The 17,780-nt window shown below is 42.7% G+C and overlaps 1 protein-coding gene across 2 annotated transcripts; it reads left to right on the forward strand.

The window, feature by feature from the left end:
• Positions 1–116: 116 nt before the first annotated feature.
• POLDIP3 (DNA polymerase delta interacting protein 3) lies at positions 117–14,672 on the forward strand. Of its 2 annotated transcripts, none has more exons than XM_042815912.1 (9): positions 117–240; positions 3,816–4,203; positions 6,365–6,445; positions 8,678–8,773; positions 9,554–9,736; positions 10,613–10,690; positions 11,264–11,393; positions 12,270–12,336; positions 12,688–14,672. In XM_042815912.1, the coding sequence occupies exons 1-9, from the start codon at positions 182–184 to the stop codon at positions 12,860–12,862; spliced, it is 1,257 nt and encodes a 418-aa protein (XP_042671846.1). In that variant the 5' UTR covers positions 117–181; the 3' UTR covers positions 12,863–14,672. The 2 variants fall into 2 exon arrangements, with proteins under 2 accessions (XP_042671846.1, XP_042671847.1); XM_042815913.1 differs by having other exon boundaries at positions 6,368–6,445.
• The last annotated feature ends 3,108 nt before the right edge of the window (positions 14,673–17,780 follow it).

Here is a 17,780-nt window from a genome sequence, read left to right on the forward strand (position 1 = left end):
ACCCGAAACGCCGCGCGGGGTTGTGGGAGTGCCGCGCTCGCGCGCGCCCTCCCCCACCCCATACGCGCTCGGGTGGGGCGGGGGCGGGAACGGGAACCGCCCGCCTTCAGAGCGGCGGAAGCGCCGTGATGTCACGTCCGCGGTTCGCTGGCTGCGTCTCATCGCTGGGCCCCGCGACAAGATGGCGGACCTGTCGTTAGACGAGCTCATACGGAAGCGCGGTGTGACGGTGAAGGGGAGGTGAGCGGCCGGGGGGCGGCGCCCCGGGCCTGGCGGCTGCAGGGAATCCATCTCTTTTCCTTTCGGGCCGTCCCGCTCTGGAGGCCGCTGGCGATAGCCCGCCTCGGCGCGGCCCGGCCCTGCCCCGCGCTTCGTCTTCCCATTGGCTTAGGCGTCGCTGTGCAGGGCGGCGATGGCCGTCGCTCAGGACCGGGCCGGGCCCGATCCCACCCCGTCTGGGCCCGCTCAGCGGCTCGGTGGATGGGGCGGTGTGGGAGGTGCCGCACGCGTTGTGTCTGTTGGGATCAGCGCGGGGAAAGCGTCGGGTTGCGATGGCTCCGGCGAGGTTGTTGTCTGCCCCTCGGCTCTCTGCGGCTTGGCCGGGATTCCCTGCCTCATTGTTTCAGAGCTTGTGTAGATGTAGGGAGCGCTACGGCTTCAGTGTGGAGAAGAGGAGGCTCGGGGGAGACCTTATTGCTCTCTATAACTACCTGAAGGGAGGTTGTAGTGAGCTGGGGGTCGGCCTCTTCTCTCGCCTAATTGGTGATAGGACCAGAAGGAATGGGGAGATTTAGGATGGACATTAGGAAATACTGCTTTTCTGAAAGAGTGGTCAGGCAGTGGAATGGGCTGCCCGGGGAGGTGTGGAGTCACCGACCCTGGAGGTGTTCAAGGAACAGTTGGATTTTGTGTTGAGGGCCATGATTTAGTGAGTACCATTGGTGATAGGTGGAGGGTTGGACTGGGTGATCTTGAAGATCTTTTCCAACCTTGGTGATTCTCTGATTCTGTATGGCTCTGCACTCTTTTGTATGACAGATGTCCTCCGTGTAGCCCAAACCATTTAGAGCAGCAATTGCTGTTCTTGCCTGTTCATCCTTGGATGCTTTCCATCCTCTTGTGGACTGTAGTTTTCTCCCCATCTGTGTTAGTTCTGATTTTGTTTTGTTTATTTAATGATCACTGAGGAGCAACCATTTATTTAGCAGGTCAGCGTTTACATGTCTGCAGTAGTATTTCAAAAGGCTTATGGTATAAAATGCCTCTAATCGTGTTGTAAACGAGGCCTTAGCTTTGTGCTTTCATTCATGTTATCCTCCATGTTTGGAACAGTCTTACACTGCTTAATATGCAGAACGCTGCCTTTCTTCTTTTTCACATCCTCCTTCACTTTCATTTCTCAAAGGAAATTTCTTCACTTTTTTTCTGTGGAACAGAAATACCTCAGCAGCGCTATAAGAACTTTTGTACCTTGCATTTCACTTGTTTTACATAGTTAGCTTAACTCATAAGATTTCTGAGGCAGCCAAGTTGCATTTGGAAGGTTAGGCAAACAGAATAGACTTGTCAAATTGTATTACATGCTCTTTAGTGGTCTACATAAAATGATAACTCGAAAATCTTCAGCTGTAAAATATGCCAGCCCATAAAATGTTGTATGATGCAATAAGTTAAGTCAGAGCTTGTAGTGTTTGAAAGGGATGTTTGAAATTCCATTGTATTTCAGGTGCAGTGGCACAAAATGGGTGCAAATCCCAGAACAGTTTGTGCTGTTCCAGGGTGAGCAATTGGGCTCACCCTTTATTAGGATTTGTTTATTAGGATAAACAAAGTGTTCAGAGAAGGTATAATCTTCAGTACAGAGTTTCCTAACTGAACACATCATTAACAGTCTAACTAATTCTGGCTTAAATGCTGGTACATGGATTTCTGGTTTTGCTTTGGCCTTTATGCTTATTAAAAAGAACCATTCATCAAGCTTTGTGCAGCACTCTAAATACTCTCAACTTTGTCGAATTAATGCTTTTTAAAATAGCAAGGGAAGTATTGCTTAGTGGTTGTTAGCTTTATGGGTATTTATTTCTTCATATTCTTCTGGAAATATTTTAATAAACAGTAATACTCCTGTCTTGTATATCTGGTGAGTTCTGGCTGTGTGAGAGAGCAGCTGTAGGATTCTTAGCGAGGTAATGTTGTGGCACCTCAGGCCTGGCTTTCCAGTTTTGGATGCAGCATCTCTTTGAGTAGAGACATGGCAGTGCATGTTCAGTCTCTTCTATCTTTTCCACAGATCTCTCCACTGTTAATATGTGATGGTAAATAACGTTAAGCTTGTAGAGTTAGCTGAGTAAACACTGCAATTCAGTACCTAAAGGGAGCCTATAAACAGGAGGGGGGTCAATTCTTTGAAAGAGTAAATAACTGTGATTCTGTAACAGCAAGACAAGGGGAAATGGTTTTAAGTTGAGGGAGGGAAGATTTAGGTTGGATGTCAGGGCGAAGCTCTTCACTATGTGAGTGGTGAGGTGCTGGAACAGGCTGCCCAGAGAGGCTGTGGATGCCCCGTCCCTGGAGGTGTTCAAGGCCAGGTTGGATGGGGCCCTGGGCAGCCTGGTCTAGTATGAAATGGGGAGGTTGGTGGCCCTGCGTGTGGCAGGGGGTTGGAGATTCATGATCCTTGAGGTCCCTTCCAACCCTGGCCATTCTGTGATTCCATATGAAAAACTGTGTCTTCATTTGAATATATGGCATTAATCTTTTAGATATTAAATAAATTCTAGATAACTAATTTTAGGCTAAAGTACTGTGTGATGTGTTTCAGAAAGCAGATAAGCACCATGGCACCGTATCTTGTTTTGAATTTTTAGATAAGCTGACCTCAAGAATATTTTTCAATTCCTTGTAACTTTGTCATCTGCTTACAAGAAAGAAACTTTAAGAAAAGAAACAATCCTAAAACTTAACAAGGTATTTAAAGGAGGGCCTGCCTTAATAATGAGATAATCTCCTTCCTCCTAGGAGGAGTTTGGGAAAAGTAAAGCAGACCTGTAACAGGAAGCTAGTTCCTGCTTCAGTACGTAATGGGCTGCTGCTTAGCAATACTTGTGTACAAACGTTGTTTGTCCTGTGGACTGTTGTAGTCTGTGTTCAGTTTTGTGATGAAAATGGTGTACTTAAAAAGTACAGACAGCAGTTCTGTCAGTAGATGAAGGGAGAGGCAGCAGTATTGAAAAGTGGTTTGCCTGGTGTGCCTTCTTGCTAGGAGAGAAGCAGTTTTGGGACTGCCTTGAACTGAGGTTGGTGCTTCTGCTTGTGCATTTTAAAAATCCGAGCTGTCTACCATCCCAGAAATCTGAGTTTGCTGCCCAGAAATCTTGAAGTCAAATATAGTCCCATGTTTTCTTCGTATTAAGACATACTGTTGTATTAGAAGAGATGTTTAGCAGAGCTGCTCACTCCTAATAATAGAAAATCTCTTTCTTTTCCTCCTCGTCTTCATAGGGTTCCCCAAAGTACTTAAGTTGTTGATGAACTTTATTTAAATCTGGTGTGTGTTTAGCTTGTCTATAATCAGGCTGTTAAGTTTGTAAACGTGAGCTTAAGGATTTTGGAAAACAGTTCCTCAGCTATTTACATGCGGAGCAAAATCTGGCATGAAACAGCTTAGGAGCCACACTGCTGTGTTTGGGCATCAGACCTGGTTGGAGCTGTGTGCAGTAATAATGAGCTTCTGTTAGCAGTAGCACAAATACTTCTGTGGATACTGTAGCACGTCTTACAATGTCTGAAACCTTTTTTTGTTTGTTCGTTTTCAGGCTTAACACAAGGCCAGTATTTGGAGGTATTAGATCTCGCATTGGGATCCAGCAAAATATTTTAAGTAGATCATCACCAGCTGTCAACTTCCAGCGGACATTTGATGCTCGGCAGAAGATCGGCCTCACTGATGCCCGACACAAACTGGGAGTTAAAGATGCTCGTGAAAAACTGATTCAAAGGGACGCTCGGTTCAAAATAAAAGGGAAGGTGCAGGATGCTCGAGAGATGCTGAATTCCCGTAAGCAGCAAAGTGTTGCTGCTGAAAAGGTGACCAAAGTGGTAGATGCCAGAGAGAAGATCAGCTTAAAAAGGAACACTCCAGCTGCTATCAGCCCAACTATGGGGACAGTAAATCCAGCTGTGAAAATCACCAAGACAATCCAAGTAGGTCATGCAAGCCGCCTTTGAGCTCCTCAGTCATTCTACAGCAGTCCACTGAAAATAATAACACTTGTGTGAGCACGTTGCCTTGTTTACAACAGAAGTGATGGTGATATGGTTCAACCCAGTTTGTAGAGCAGGATTCAGAATCTTTTTGGTGTCCTTGTGGCTGCTTAGGGTTTTTTGAAGAATCCAAGCTTTCATTTGAATTTTTTGGCCCAATGAAATGGAAAGGAATGCTCTTTTCAGCACTAAAGTAGTTATTTTAGACTGTTATCTCTGTCCCCCCATGTAAAATCTGAAGAACTTTGCATTTTTTTGTCACAGTACTGTTTTGTGAGAGTCCGATGTGGTAGATTGCCCTGTCTACACAGCTAATTCATCTCAGTGGTGAGACTTTAGAATATACAACCGTGCTTGTATCTTGAAGCAGCTTGAAAATTGTGTGTGCCTTTCTATGGCTTCTGTTTCTACTCACCCACTTATCAGGAAAATCCTGGCTTCCAGGGAATTCCTTGGATGTGTGATGCAGTCCTGCTGAAGTTTGGGTTTTATTCCAGCTGCAGTATAACCATTTGGTCACTGTGAGCTGCTGGTTTCCTTTGACTGATTTGAAAGTTCTGTGCTGTATGCGCAGTAACTTGATTCTTACTTGATTTCTGAGGCTAACATCTGTTAAGCCATGTGTTCATACAGAGAGCAGAGGCAGAAGAGAAGTTTCCAGAATGTCAGGGTTGCTGTAGGAGGAGTGGCTGTGTTCCTCACCTCTTCAAGCATGTTGCAAGGACGAATCTCTAGTTCCTAGTTCACCTCTTCTTTTCCCTCCTCCTGAAGATGAGCAGTGTGCTTGCACGTACCAGAACATCTCTGTCCTCATCGGTTTGAAAGCCCAGATGAGTTTTTTTCTGCTCTGCAGAAAACTACCCATTGCCTCTTCAGATTTTACTGCTAAGGTGGGAACAAAAGTCTGGCCAAAGGAGGAGAGAGAACACTGTGGCAGTAGGAAGGGCTAATCACAGACCAATAGAGCAGTCTGCTCAATAGCCTTTAAATTAGCAAGGTAGTTAATATGTGTACTGTCCAGACCACTTCCAGTGGGAGTTGAACGCTGTTAGAAAGTATCTAGGTGTTCAAAATGTTTCTGGAGACTTGCTTCTGCAGCAATTTGTTCTGGCCTGACTGAGCTGCTGCTTTTTTTTAATTATTTTTTGTTTAAATCACGTGGTTTAATCTGCATATTGTTGTAAAAATGCTGTAGAATGATGTGATGATTGAGGCTAAAGACAAAACCACGCACATAAGCAGTTATCTTAGGATTTATTTATTTTTTTTTAAGATTTATATTGAAATTCCAAATTGCCAGGGCTTCTTATGTTCCCAAACATGGGAGCAGAATCAAACTGAAGTGTCTTGATCCAAGATGCAATCTGAAATTTTCACTGGATGTACAAAGCATTTTTGTAGGACTTTATGCCCTGTAATTGGTAACTTCCAACGTTTTCAAAAACACAGAGGGTATTTTTGAGGTAACTGCAGGTTGTTTTCGGTTGCTGATGAGCACAGCTGTGTTCCCTGACTACTTCTGTTGCACTTTCCCTGTGTTCACAGGGCAGCAGATGAGACAGCCAAAGGGTCAGGTACACTCATGCATCATTTTATTCTAGTACAGCTTATTCCAGCTCTAGTGTGAAGTGGCAGTATGTGCTTCTCCTCTGAAATGGATCTGAACAGCCAAGTTATGTTGCATCCCAACTTGCTGAACTTAATGGAAATAGATATCTTTTCATTTATGTAGCATGGTAGAGATGTTGCTTGTTGATTTTACCCTCCTCCTGGTTTTGTATTTACGGCAATAAAAATTGATCAGTGCTGTCACAGCTGGTAATAAATCCTCTTCTGATTTAACTTAGACTAAAATGCAAGTAATTTGAAAGAAAAGATCTGCGTGGCTGTGGATTTTTATTTCTTCAAGTGTAGGCATCTCATATTTAACATTACAGCAGGAATTTTGCAGTATTACGTAACAGCTAAAACATGTTTGAAGAATGAGAAGGTAAATCTCATTTATGTGATATCAGGTTATCAGTTACAGCTTCAGTCCCCTGAAATGAGGATTTGGTGGACTGCAGTGTTTAACGCTTTGGTTCTTTCTCTCCGATTGTAGCAGAAAGCTGCTGTTGTTCCTGGACACCCTCATCCAGCAGGAATGAGGATCAATGTGGTGAACAACCATACACATAAACAGGTGTGTGCTCTCTCTGTGTTTTTAACCTTTTATTTTTGGGGGTAGAGGTGAATAGAGAAAGCAGGAAGGTATCCATAAACATTGACAGATAAGGTAGGAAAGAAAAGAGTTTGGATGTTCTCTGACAGCTTGACGGTTATAGGCTGAAAACCCCATGGTGATCTTAACTGTTTTTTTATGAGCTCTCTATGTTGTTATATCAAGCAGATCTTGTGTGAGGAAAACCCTAGAATTTGTGTTGTTTCTCCTGAGATCAGTTTTGAAGGACTTTGCCACGGCCCCCAAGCATTCAGCTGCCTTACCCCACCTTGGGTTCTTTCACAGGGATTATATTTATGTTGCATACTTGGTGTATATGCATTCATAAACTGTGATATATTGACAAGCTGACACTGACACTATCGTGTCATTGCTTATTTTTTCCTCAATTGTGTTTGACTTTATCTGTTTATCTCTGCGTTGACCTACTGCCATGACTGTTCCCAGATGCTGTCACTTACTGCCTTTACGATTTGGACCTCATTACAGTAAATCTTGAGTGTATTTCACTTTGTCTCTAATTCAAGTATATTGTCCAGATGGCTAGCATTTTTCCTAGTTTTCTGCAGAACTCTCCTATGTAATATCATTTTTGTTTGTTTGTTTTTCTCCATAGCACTTCTGTGGTTGTAACTACTTTTCTGTTTGTAAACCAGAATCTTGCTAACCATGAAACCCACTTATTTTTCAAGTTATCATTGCCAATCCATCCATTTGTTCTTCACTGTTCTGCTGAATTAGTGAAAAACTTTTAAGCTGTAACTTTCAGTGTTCTGGGCAGTGCCAGGTACGTCTAGACTTTTTTCTTAGATTTTCTTAGCAACATTATTGTTCAGAGCATACCAAAAAATATTTGTGTAGGTGTTAGACTCAGTATTTTAAGCAGAGCTGTGGGCATTAAGTAGAAGTGGGAAGTGAATTACTCATTCAGTAAACCTCATACTACAGTGTTTCTAGTGCCAGACAGGCGTGTGCTGTGCTGAGGAGAGCACACTGTTCAAAAGGAATGTTTAGTTCAGGCAGATTCAGCAAGCACCTGCTTAAACAAAATTAAAGAAATCATACTTGCAAGCTTCAACTCTAGAGCTAGCAAGGAGTTAAAATGTAAGATGTTAAGGCTTTATTCTAGCAGTGTGGTTTCATGAGTGCTGAAGAGGTTTAGGGATTAGAGAACTCTCTGTGGCTTCAGTACACCTGGGGAAACAGCATTTCTAGGAAGGAAGTTTGATAGTACTTCAACTGACCTCATGGGATGGACTTATATGCTTCCAGCTCTGTCCTGTAGTTCTGAGGACAGAAGTGAAGTCCAAAGAACTTGTGGATTTCTGAGCATGTAAACATTGTTTGCAATCCTAAATGTGAATACAAGTTGGGTGTTGATAGAGAGCAGCCCAGTGGAGAAGGTCTTGGGGGTACTGATGAACGAGAAGCTCCGAATTGGCCACCAGTGTGTGCTTGTAGCCCAGACAGCAAACTGTACCTTAGGCTGCATGAAAAGAAATGTGAGCAGCAGGTCAAGGGAGGCGACTGACCTACTCTACTCCTTTCATGTGATATCCCACCTGGAGCACTGCGTTCAGCTGTGAGACATGCTGTGTGAGAAAGACATGGACCTGCTGGAGCTGGTCTAGAGGGGTCATAAGGATGGTCAGAGGACTGGAGCACCTCTCCTACAATGGCAGGCTGGGAAAGTTGAGGTGGTTCTGCCTGGGAACAGAAGGCTCTAGGGAGACCTTGTTACAGCCTTTCAGAATTTAAGGGTGTCCTATAGGAAAAATGGGGAGGGACTCTTTTGGGGAATTTAGTGTTAGGACAAGGTGTAACAGTTCTAAGGTAAATACAGGATGGATACAAGGAAGCAATTCTGTGTGGTGGGAGCATGATGAGAGTGGCCAGGCACTGCAACAAGCTGCCCAGAGAATTTGTTGGTGCCTCATCCTTGGATGTGTGCAAGGCCAAATTGGGTGGGGTTTTGATCAACCTGACGTAGTGGGAGGTGTTCTCACCCCTGGCAGGGTTGAAACTAGCTACATGGTCTTTAAGATCCTTTCTAACCGAAAACCATTCTGTGTTCATTTCCTCATGTTACCACATCTTTTGAAAGTGATGAAGGCAGGAGAGAATTGCTTATTTGGGAAATGATGTCTAAATTAAATCTGCCTGTTTGTGAACTGTTACCTTGCTTCTTTTCAGGGTCTGTATGACATGGAAGATGATGATGAAAGTGTCTCCGCCCTTCCTAGCAAACAGATGAAGATCACCACCACAAACAGTTTCCTTCACAATGTGGTAAGGGATGATCTGAAAAGTCCCCACCACACCGTACTCATATTGAGTGGATGCATAGGCTGCAGTTTTACAGGGTTTATGCTCTTTTGAAGTATGTCAACAGTGCTTTACTCTGAGGTGTTTATTCCTCACGCCGCCCTTCTCTTTGTGCCAATGCTTCCAGTGCTATTTTGGGAACAGATTCCCTTTTAGGCTAACTGATTTTATAGGCCTTTTGCAGCCAGAATGTGTGCTCTCTCCCTTTCTGGTAGGCACCTGCATGTTAACTTTTGATTTTCTTGTTGGGAAAGTGCAAGGGCGGCTTTCTACTGCTTTTATAGACTGGTCATCAGAGCAGGAAATCACTTGCTATGCAAAATCAGAGTTGGCAGCTTGATGTTTCTGAAGAGTTACTGCTGTTTGTACTAGGGTAGCTCAATTTTTTGTGTGTGTAAATGAATGGCCTTTGTGTACGTTTTGTTAAATACTTGAGAATCATTGGACACATTTGAAAAAAAGTTTTTCCAAATTTGAACTGCACTGGTAATGTTCATTTAAAGAGGATGTGAGATTTAAGCATGGTGTTCTTTTGCAAGGGAAGTGCTCTTTTGAAGTAAACATGATAAAAAAACTTCTCAGCTTTGAGACAACAATTGACTGAAGTCTTCAACACTGTGCAGTAGTTTTGAAACTGTGGAGAACATGTTGTTTTCAATGCTATCTTGTTGTTGGTGCTAGAAAAAGAGGGCCTACTTTTGCAACCTACAGCTCTCATGGTTATTTTGTTCTCTTCTCCCATAGGCTGGGCTGAGTGGCAATAAGTTCTCTCTGTCCAAGACTGTTCCCCTGACTAAAGTGGTCCAGAATGATACATACACAGCTCCTCCTGCACCTCCTTCCCCAATGAGGACAAAGGCCTTGACAAACATGTCCCGAACTTTGGTGACAAAGGAGGAGCCTCCAAAAGAGCCAGCACCTGTTGAGGTGAGCTCAGGGAAGTGAGACGTGCTTGTTAATGTAAGTCTCTGAAACCTCTGAAGTTTGCTGTTTGTTGTTTTTTTGAGTAGTTTGCTTCTGCCAGGCTCCCACTTCTACCTGTGGGGCTACAACCTGTCCACCAAGAATTTAAAACTTGTCTGAACATCATCCTCTCTGGTGCTTGAGAGACTGCGAATTCTCAGTGTGTCATACTTCATTCTAGCATAGGAGCACATGGCATGAGAGGAAACAGGGAAGATGCTACAGGAAGATGGCAGTTGTTATTTGGACAGCCTTTGGTGAATTCCATGTCCCTAGGAATTTTGCCGTAACACTATTGGTAATATAGTAACATAGTCTTCTACCTTCTGCTGTTAGCAAAGAGAAGAACAAGATTCTTCCAGACGTAGCTTCTTGCTTTCTGTGCAAGAACCTCTCAGGTACTTTGTAAACAGCCTGCCTGGAATTGCTTTGCTACACTTCCTGGTGCCGGGTACTGGTGTTCTCAGACAGGTTAGGTTCAACAAGCTCTCTAGAGGCTGGAGCCATACCTGAGGTTTGCTGGCTGGTTCAGAGTGTAGCTTAGATATGTTCTTAAAATGAAGGGGAGTCTGGCATAACTCGTGTCTGTAGGTAGATAAATTTAGTGTTACTCCTGGAAGTGGGATAGAAAAGTTACTTCAGAAACAAGTTAGCATGAAAAAGTAGCTTTCTTTCATTCTAGATGGTCTGGGCTTTTCCAAGCATCAATATTTCCCATTACTAGCTATAGTTTTCTCCTTTATGTATGTATACCAACTTTCATAGGTATCCTTGTAGTGATTTTTATCTGCAGTGATGTCTGATTGCTGCATTTCTGACTTGTGTTTATTGTATTGGCAGCTGGCCTTCAGTCCTTTGGAAGGCACAAAGATGACTGTAAACAATCTGCATCCTCGAGTCACTGAGGAAGACATTGTTGTGAGTATTGCTTACTGTGTTAAATCCCTCTATGGTGAATGCTGTGAGGAAAGATATTATATGACTTTGCTTTACTTGTACAATCTGAGAGTTTCCTGTTTTGGGAGTGGGGTAGGCTGGGTTTTCCACTTAAAAAAAAAAAAAAAAAAATCAGGACTCAAGAAGGTGGTAGAAAAGGCCATTTCTAGGGTGTACTGAGGTACCTGATATCACCTAAACTTCATGCCAAGTGATGTTTAGTGTTTTCCTTGAACTTATACACAGGTGCAAATTACCTGGATGCTTCTGTTCTCAGCAGACAAAGAACAAAAACGGTGTTCATGTGCCCGAGTACAGAGCCTTAAACACTTTTGCTCGTGTTGGTGCCATTATAGAGGTTTGTCCAGCCTGTATTACTTACTAATGCTCAGTACTTAGCCATAGCAACCACATGAAGACAAGTTGCAGTGGTCAGATTCTGCCATGTGTTTACTGAGGAGGAGTGGGAATGTAGTTGGGAAACTGAGCCTTTCTCACCCATTGTTCCAGTGTGCTTCTTTTGTGACCACAGTCCGACTAACGCTCTGCCCTCAGGAGTTGTTCTGTGTGTGCGGTGCTCTGAAGCGAGCCCGGCTGGTGCACCCAGGAGTGGCTGAGGTAGTCTTTGTGAAGAAAGAAGATGCAATCACAGCATATAAGAAATACAACAACAGATGCTTAGATGGTAAGTTTGAGCAGGTGGGTCATCAACAAAGGTGGATAAATCAACAAAAGGTTAGGATTGAAGGTGGATAAATCAACAAAAAAATGTTTTCTACTTCAGGAGAGTTTAAAAAGCATTTCAGTGCTCCTGTGCTGCCAAGAGAGGAAATGCAGGGAAATTGATTCAATAGCTGGACAACGTAATGCATGTTGGATATGTGCATAATTCATTTATGTAACATTTAGAGAAAATCTTTTCCCAAAAAGAGAATGCTCAGAAATAGAGGCAGACTTCCAGTGATTCCATTGTTTTGACCTCCAGATCAAATTTCTGTTATTTCTAACCCAGTTCCAAGAGCTGGATTTCTTTAGGAATTAATGCTTAGAGAGTAGCTGCTTGCAAAGTACAAGCAAAACTAGTATCTGCAAAAGTCTTGAGATGTAGTCAGGGACATTTTGAATGAGGCTTATAAAACAATTGCTTCTCTGCAGCTTCTCTGTAAACCTTGAACAATGAGCTTCTTAGTCTGGATGTATCTGCATTTTGTTATAGACTGAAATTAGCTGTTAATTTCTAGCTGGAAATGGGTGCTGCTGCTTTCTCCGGATGAGTGGCAAGTTATGAATATCAAATGAAGAACAGACAGCTGAAAATGGTGGATTACTGTGCATCTATAAGGGCTTTTCACCAATATGTATTTTGTTAATTGGTGCAATTCTTCATACGGCACTGAGTGTTTCAGTGGCTCTTTTGCCACTGTGATTTTGTAAGAAAAGATATCAGCTGTTCCTTCTTGTGTTTCCTCCATGTGTGGAATCTGTTGCTTGCACTACTGCCTGTTGTATCTGGTGGTTTCCAAAACTGGGATCTTAAGATGAGGACTCTGTTTTTGTCTAGGTCAGCCAATGAAATGTAACCTTCACATGAATGGAAATGTCATCACCTCAGACCAGCCTATATTGCTGTAAGTGTCCTTTGGATACAGGAAAGAACCAAATGTATTTTCAGGTTCTGTTTGAGGAGAATCTGAGGGGGTGGTAGAAAAACTGTCGGCAAACTGTCCTCAGAATATTGTCTTAATCTGTGGCTCTTGGTTGAGTTGAGCGCAATATTGTTTCACTGCATAATGTTCTCAGCACTGGGGTTCAAAATGAGTCTGAGATCAGGAAGTTCTTGTGTCTGAAAGTATGTTTAAAACATCAGTGTCTTATAATGTGAAGGGTAAACACTGAGAACAGCAAACGCAGGCATTGTGTTAAATTCTATTTTATAATGAGAGGTTAAATGCTGTCTGTATGTTTGTTTAATCCTCCAGCCGATTGAGCGATACCCCTTCTGTGAAAAAGGAAGGGGAACCCCGCCGGTCAAGTGCAAGTGCTGCATCAAATCCCCCAGCTGAGGTGGACCCTGATACCATCTTGAAGGCACTCTTCAAATCCTCAGGGGTCTCTGCATCTGTGCAGCCCACAGAATTCAAAATCAAACTCTGAGAAGGGGCAGTGAGCAGTGGACTGGAAAACTCGTTTAAGTTGGGGAATGAGAAAACTGCAGGAGTGCAGATTTTTGCATTTGTCTGCCTTGAAGATCTTTTTGTTTTCTATGATTGCTACCTTACTGTACAGTAGTGTTTCCTTTTGTGTGTGTACTTTCTGTTTTCATAGTTGGAGTTTTCTTCCACAATTTTTTTTTCCGAGAGAATAACCTCCCCCTTCTGCCAGTAATAATATTACTAAGCATATACCATGTAACTCCCTCCTTTACTCCAAAGCCCCTAGTGGCCATTAAAAGTGCACATAGACTTTGAAGGAAGGGCTGGCAATCTCTTCTCTTCTGACCTACCTTTAACTAAAAGATGCATTCTCTTGATTTTCATCGTGCAAGAACAGTGCATAGTTTCTGAAATTTCTGCACCAAGTACCAAATCAGGTGTGGTTGCATATAGGAATTGTGCCATCTTGCATCTTGGACTTAAATGCATTTAATTGCGTACGGTTTAATTCTGACTGCTGAATATTTTTCTGCTCGGCAGCTGTGATGTTGAGAAAATACATGAAAAACTGAGTTTCCCACCGCGTATACCAGCCTGTGGAAGCTTTGGGCAGAATGGACATAAGCACAAGTGCAGCACCCATTTTGCACTGTTGTGCTATGGGAGGGATCCTTCAACTCTGGTTATACTGAAGGTGGGGGGGAAAAAGGCTCTGACATTTGTATAATCAATTTATTAGCCCTTTAGGGTGAGTGGAGTTGCTCTCTCCTTTCTGGTCTGAAAAACAACCAGGATTGTGTTTGGAGCTAGAGGACATCCTGGTGATTGTTCCCAGTATATTGCATTGCATCTTCCTGCTAATGCGGGGATGTTTTTTTTTCTTACCTTCTGACTTAACCAGTCTCCTTTTATGAAAAGGAAGGAGCTGGGGCCTTTTTCCAGTACTAGCATGTAAGCAGTCTTCACTTGCTTAACACCTTTTTGAGAGATATATATTTGGGCAATGTTTGGCTGCTGTGCAGGCATGCAGCTTGCTTAGGTGGGTTTGGAGGATGATCGCTGTGCTTCCTTGCTGCAAGGAGAGATTTTGGAGAGCAGGTAGTGCTCTGTAAGAGGAGGCACTGGAGAGGAGTGCTACGCATGTGCTGTGTGAGCAACAAGGACACAACTTCGGCCCATGAACATCCGTGATGCGCTACAGGCCACTAGGTGGCACTTCAGTACTTTGTCAGTACAGCATTTTTGTCATGGATGTTTGAAGCCCCCGTAGCTCCATTTGTATCAGTTCAAATGATATTATAAGAGAGGAAAAGATGCCACTGCTACAGTCTGGTTGGGATTTGAATTTGAGTCTTGGAGCTAGAAGACAGACCTAACCCACTCTTTTCAGGTCTGCTGAACTTCAATGAACTTTCTGTAATCGTAGGTCCAGATCCCAATTCTTGGTCAACTCTGTGTTTCTTTTGCCTTCTTATTCTCTAGTAACTCTTTGCTCTATCTAGCTGGTACAAACCATTCCTTATCTCACACTGTCCCTCTTAGCCATGAAAATAACTGGGGACTTGACAGGACTTGTTTTTTCAGATTATTCTCTTTGGTTTGGAAATCTAGTAAAACACTGGTATTGGTGGGGTGCTTCACGTGACCAGCAGATGTTTGTAAGGGAGGGGTCTTAAGACAGGTGTTCCTTTCCTTAGATCACCCACCAAACAATTGTGTTTTAATAAAAATTGGGGGGAGGGGGGAGAAATGTTAGGGCTGGAGAAGATTATGTATTATCTGTTTCTGAATAAACATTTGTTATACAGAGATTGGATTCTAAGCCTTTTTAGATGATGTAAAGCAACTGAAAATCAGTAGGTAAGAGTTCAATATTGAATCGAGCTTGCTTTTTAAAAAATTTCAAATCTCTGATCTTGCTCCTGCTTCAGTAATACCATAGGCAGCTGGTAGTGTGAAGGAAGAGCAAGAGTATATGAATAAGAAAGTTGACATTTACTGATTTTGGTGATCTGGATTAGCTGATTGTTGTTGATAGGTACGATTTGTCCCCCCCACTTAGTTCTAATTTCTTTGTCACATGAAAGGAATGTCAGTTTGTTATTGACAGACTAGTGATTTTCAGAAAGCAGTTTAAAAAAATATTGCAGCTCTGAAGTCAGAGTACCCATTCCAGATAAAGCAGGGTGCTTTCATTATCAGCCAGATAATAAAAAATTAAGGCTGTGAAAATGTGAAGACTTCCACTGTAATTGCGTATCTTGTCTCTTCTGAAAGAATTGAGAGACTGAAACGTATTTTCATTAATTAACATATGTCCATTACAAAAGCCAAACAGCAAGAAACTGCACTTCATAACTCACTGTTCAGTCATGCATTATTTGAGTTACCTGTGATAAATTATGATGATATTAACATACTTCCTTGGAAGATCTTGTGCTCTGATCTGTGCAGTAAATGTTTTCTTTTAATCCTTCAAGTCACAGATTGTCTAAACACCTCTCTATGGTTTATCCTACAGTAGGGTTCTGCTGTGCGTTGCTCTCCTGTTCCTACAGTCAGTTAACTAAAGTCACCCAAGCCTTCTAGCTCTTCGTAGAGTGGCTTGATTCGGAAGGAACTGAAAGAGTAACCTGCAGTTAGTTCTAGGGTTGTTCAAACAGTTTGCCTTGCAGCTGTCAAATTTCTTCTTGCTGTCTTGGAATTATCATGCTATTCTTGTTCACGTTCTGCTGAGCTCACCTACCACCTTCTGACCTAACATCTGTGCATATTTGCCCTGATACAGCATGGTTTCATATGTATAATATACACATGCATATATAAATAATTTATTTTTATTATTTCTAGGCTGCTAAGAGATTGTAAGCTTGTGTGTGAAATACTGACTGCTTGTACTAACACAATGCTAACAGGACAGGTAGGTGGTGGGTAATTTGTGATAGTGTTTCTCTGTTTTCCTTTGCTTTTCAAGTATGCTGCCTTCTAAAGCGACTGACAGGTTTGCCTGGTGTAGCTCTTGCATTTACCATTTCCTCTGGTAACATTCATTAGCTTGGCTATCTGTTCGAGTCAGCTGTCCGTATTATTTCTTACTTTCACTAGCCTTTCACCTCATACGTCTTGATTCAAGATCTTTTGGAGCGTGCTCTCTTCCATTCCCATCATAAATACAGCTTCTTCTGTAAAGGTTGTCTTTTATGTTTCCCGACTGACAAGAGTCTTTAAGAATAGTTGTTCTTACTGTTCTCTTTTAGTGAGAGAAGCTTACATCTTTTTAGTATTTCTTCTTTTATTTGCCTTGCTAGGATTAAGCAAATTTGGCTGCTTTATACTGCTTTTGAGGTCTTCATTTCAGAACTGCTAAAAATAATGTCTGTGTGTAATAAGCTTCCTGTCAGAGCACATCATAATGCAGGGACTCTAGGTGTTATTCTTTTATATAAAATAATACTATATTTCCATAGTCCTTCACCAAGGATTTCTAGAGGAACTGAAGTATAGAAATACCTCTGTCACCAAACTGTTGGGCAGTATAACCCCTCCAGACAGATACTACTTTTGCCCAAGTGCCTCCTTTTAATCTTTTGTGCCTGGCTCAGTTATTTCCCATATCTGTGCCCCATTACCACATGGAGAAGGGAAAAAAAAAAAAAAAAAAAGAAAAGAAAAGTTGAACTAGAACTGTTTTCCACAATTGTAGACAGTGCTAAGGAAAACTTGGCTTTTCCTCATCTGCTGGTGCATCACTGGTTGTTTGCTTAGCACAATATTCTTGCATTCCTTCTGCAAGTCTTTTCATGCAGTACTGTTGGTTGCTGTTTCCATTATCATCTTTTGGTGGGCTTTCTGTGATGCTTGGCACTCACTTCTTCCAGCATGCACACAGTACTGTTCTCAGTTCAAGGTACCTGTAAATTGCCTGCCACCTTATGAAGCAAGTTGAAGTTGGAGTCCATGCCTCCCAGCCCAGGTGGGGGTCAGCAGCTTTCCTCTGGAGATTAGAGTGGGTGTCTGACTTTAATTAAGGCTGCATAGTCTGCAGGTACAAGGGACCTCTTGTCTTAGTTGGGTTGTATGCCTCCTTCTATTTGGATTAGGATAGCAGCTACCTTCCTCCTACATTTGTTTTCATCCAGTACATGCATCCCCCTGAGCCCGGTGACATCTGTTTTCTTACCATCAGAAAATCTGAGCCAGTGGGTTTGTTGTTGATTTTAAACCTCCTGAGACACATTCAAAAAGACAAGTGTTTAGAGAGATGTTGATTTATTCTGTGCAGGGTGGGAAATCTCCGCAAACCAAGCATACACACCATCTACACTGGCTTTTTATAGTCCAGAAAGTTTCACTACGCTCCTACCTAGGTCACACCTGCCTATTATATGTTCACAGGATTATGTAAGCAGAAAGTTACATAACATATTTTAATCTTCTGCACTTGCAGGGGTCTTCAGTGGTCTTTGGTTGTTTGGGGGGTGTCCTCCTTGCCTTAGCCACCTTTGGTCACAAGGACGCTTCATTTTCTCAGCGGTCACTGTTTTGGACTTGTGCCTCATCTCAAGCATCTTCAAGGTGTCTGTCCTTGTTTTAATTTAGGACAGTCTCGGATCTTTGCAGAGAAACACTCCATCACAGGAAGGCTGTTTCTCCTAGATAAGGAGGACTAATGAAACTTACAGTGGAGTTTCAACCTTGGATCTATAGCTGCGCCAGACAAAAATGTTTAACAATTAGCTTTGGAGGCATCAACTTGGCTTTACCTTGATACAGCCTTTGGAAAGCTCCTCCTCGTGAGCAGTGCAGTGACTGTACAGTGCTGAGGGCTCACTCGTCCTCATGGAAAGGCGCTCAACTTCTCTCACGCAAGCGATGGATTTTCTTTGGCACCGCCGAGCTGTGTCCCCGTTCCCTCGTGC

The sequence above is a fragment of the Centrocercus urophasianus genome, unplaced genomic scaffold (genome assembly GCF_019232065.1).
Source record: "Centrocercus urophasianus isolate 14NV4802_14NV808 unplaced genomic scaffold, USGS_Curo_1.0 seq_15, whole genome shotgun sequence".
Lineage (NCBI taxonomy): Eukaryota > Metazoa > Chordata > Aves > Galliformes > Phasianidae > Centrocercus > Centrocercus urophasianus.

Coding starts and splice junctions, on each gene's coding strand:
- POLDIP3 (XM_042815912.1), top strand. CDS start 182: ATGGCGGACCTGTCGTTAGACGAGCTCATACGGAAGCGCGGTGTGACG. Junction 10,691..11,263: donor TCACTGAGGAAGACATTGTT/GTGAGTATTGCT, acceptor CTCTGCCCTCAG/GAGTTGTTCTGTGTGTGCGG. Junction 12,337..12,687: donor TCAGACCAGCCTATATTGCT/GTAAGTGTCCTT, acceptor TTAATCCTCCAG/CCGATTGAGCGATACCCCTT.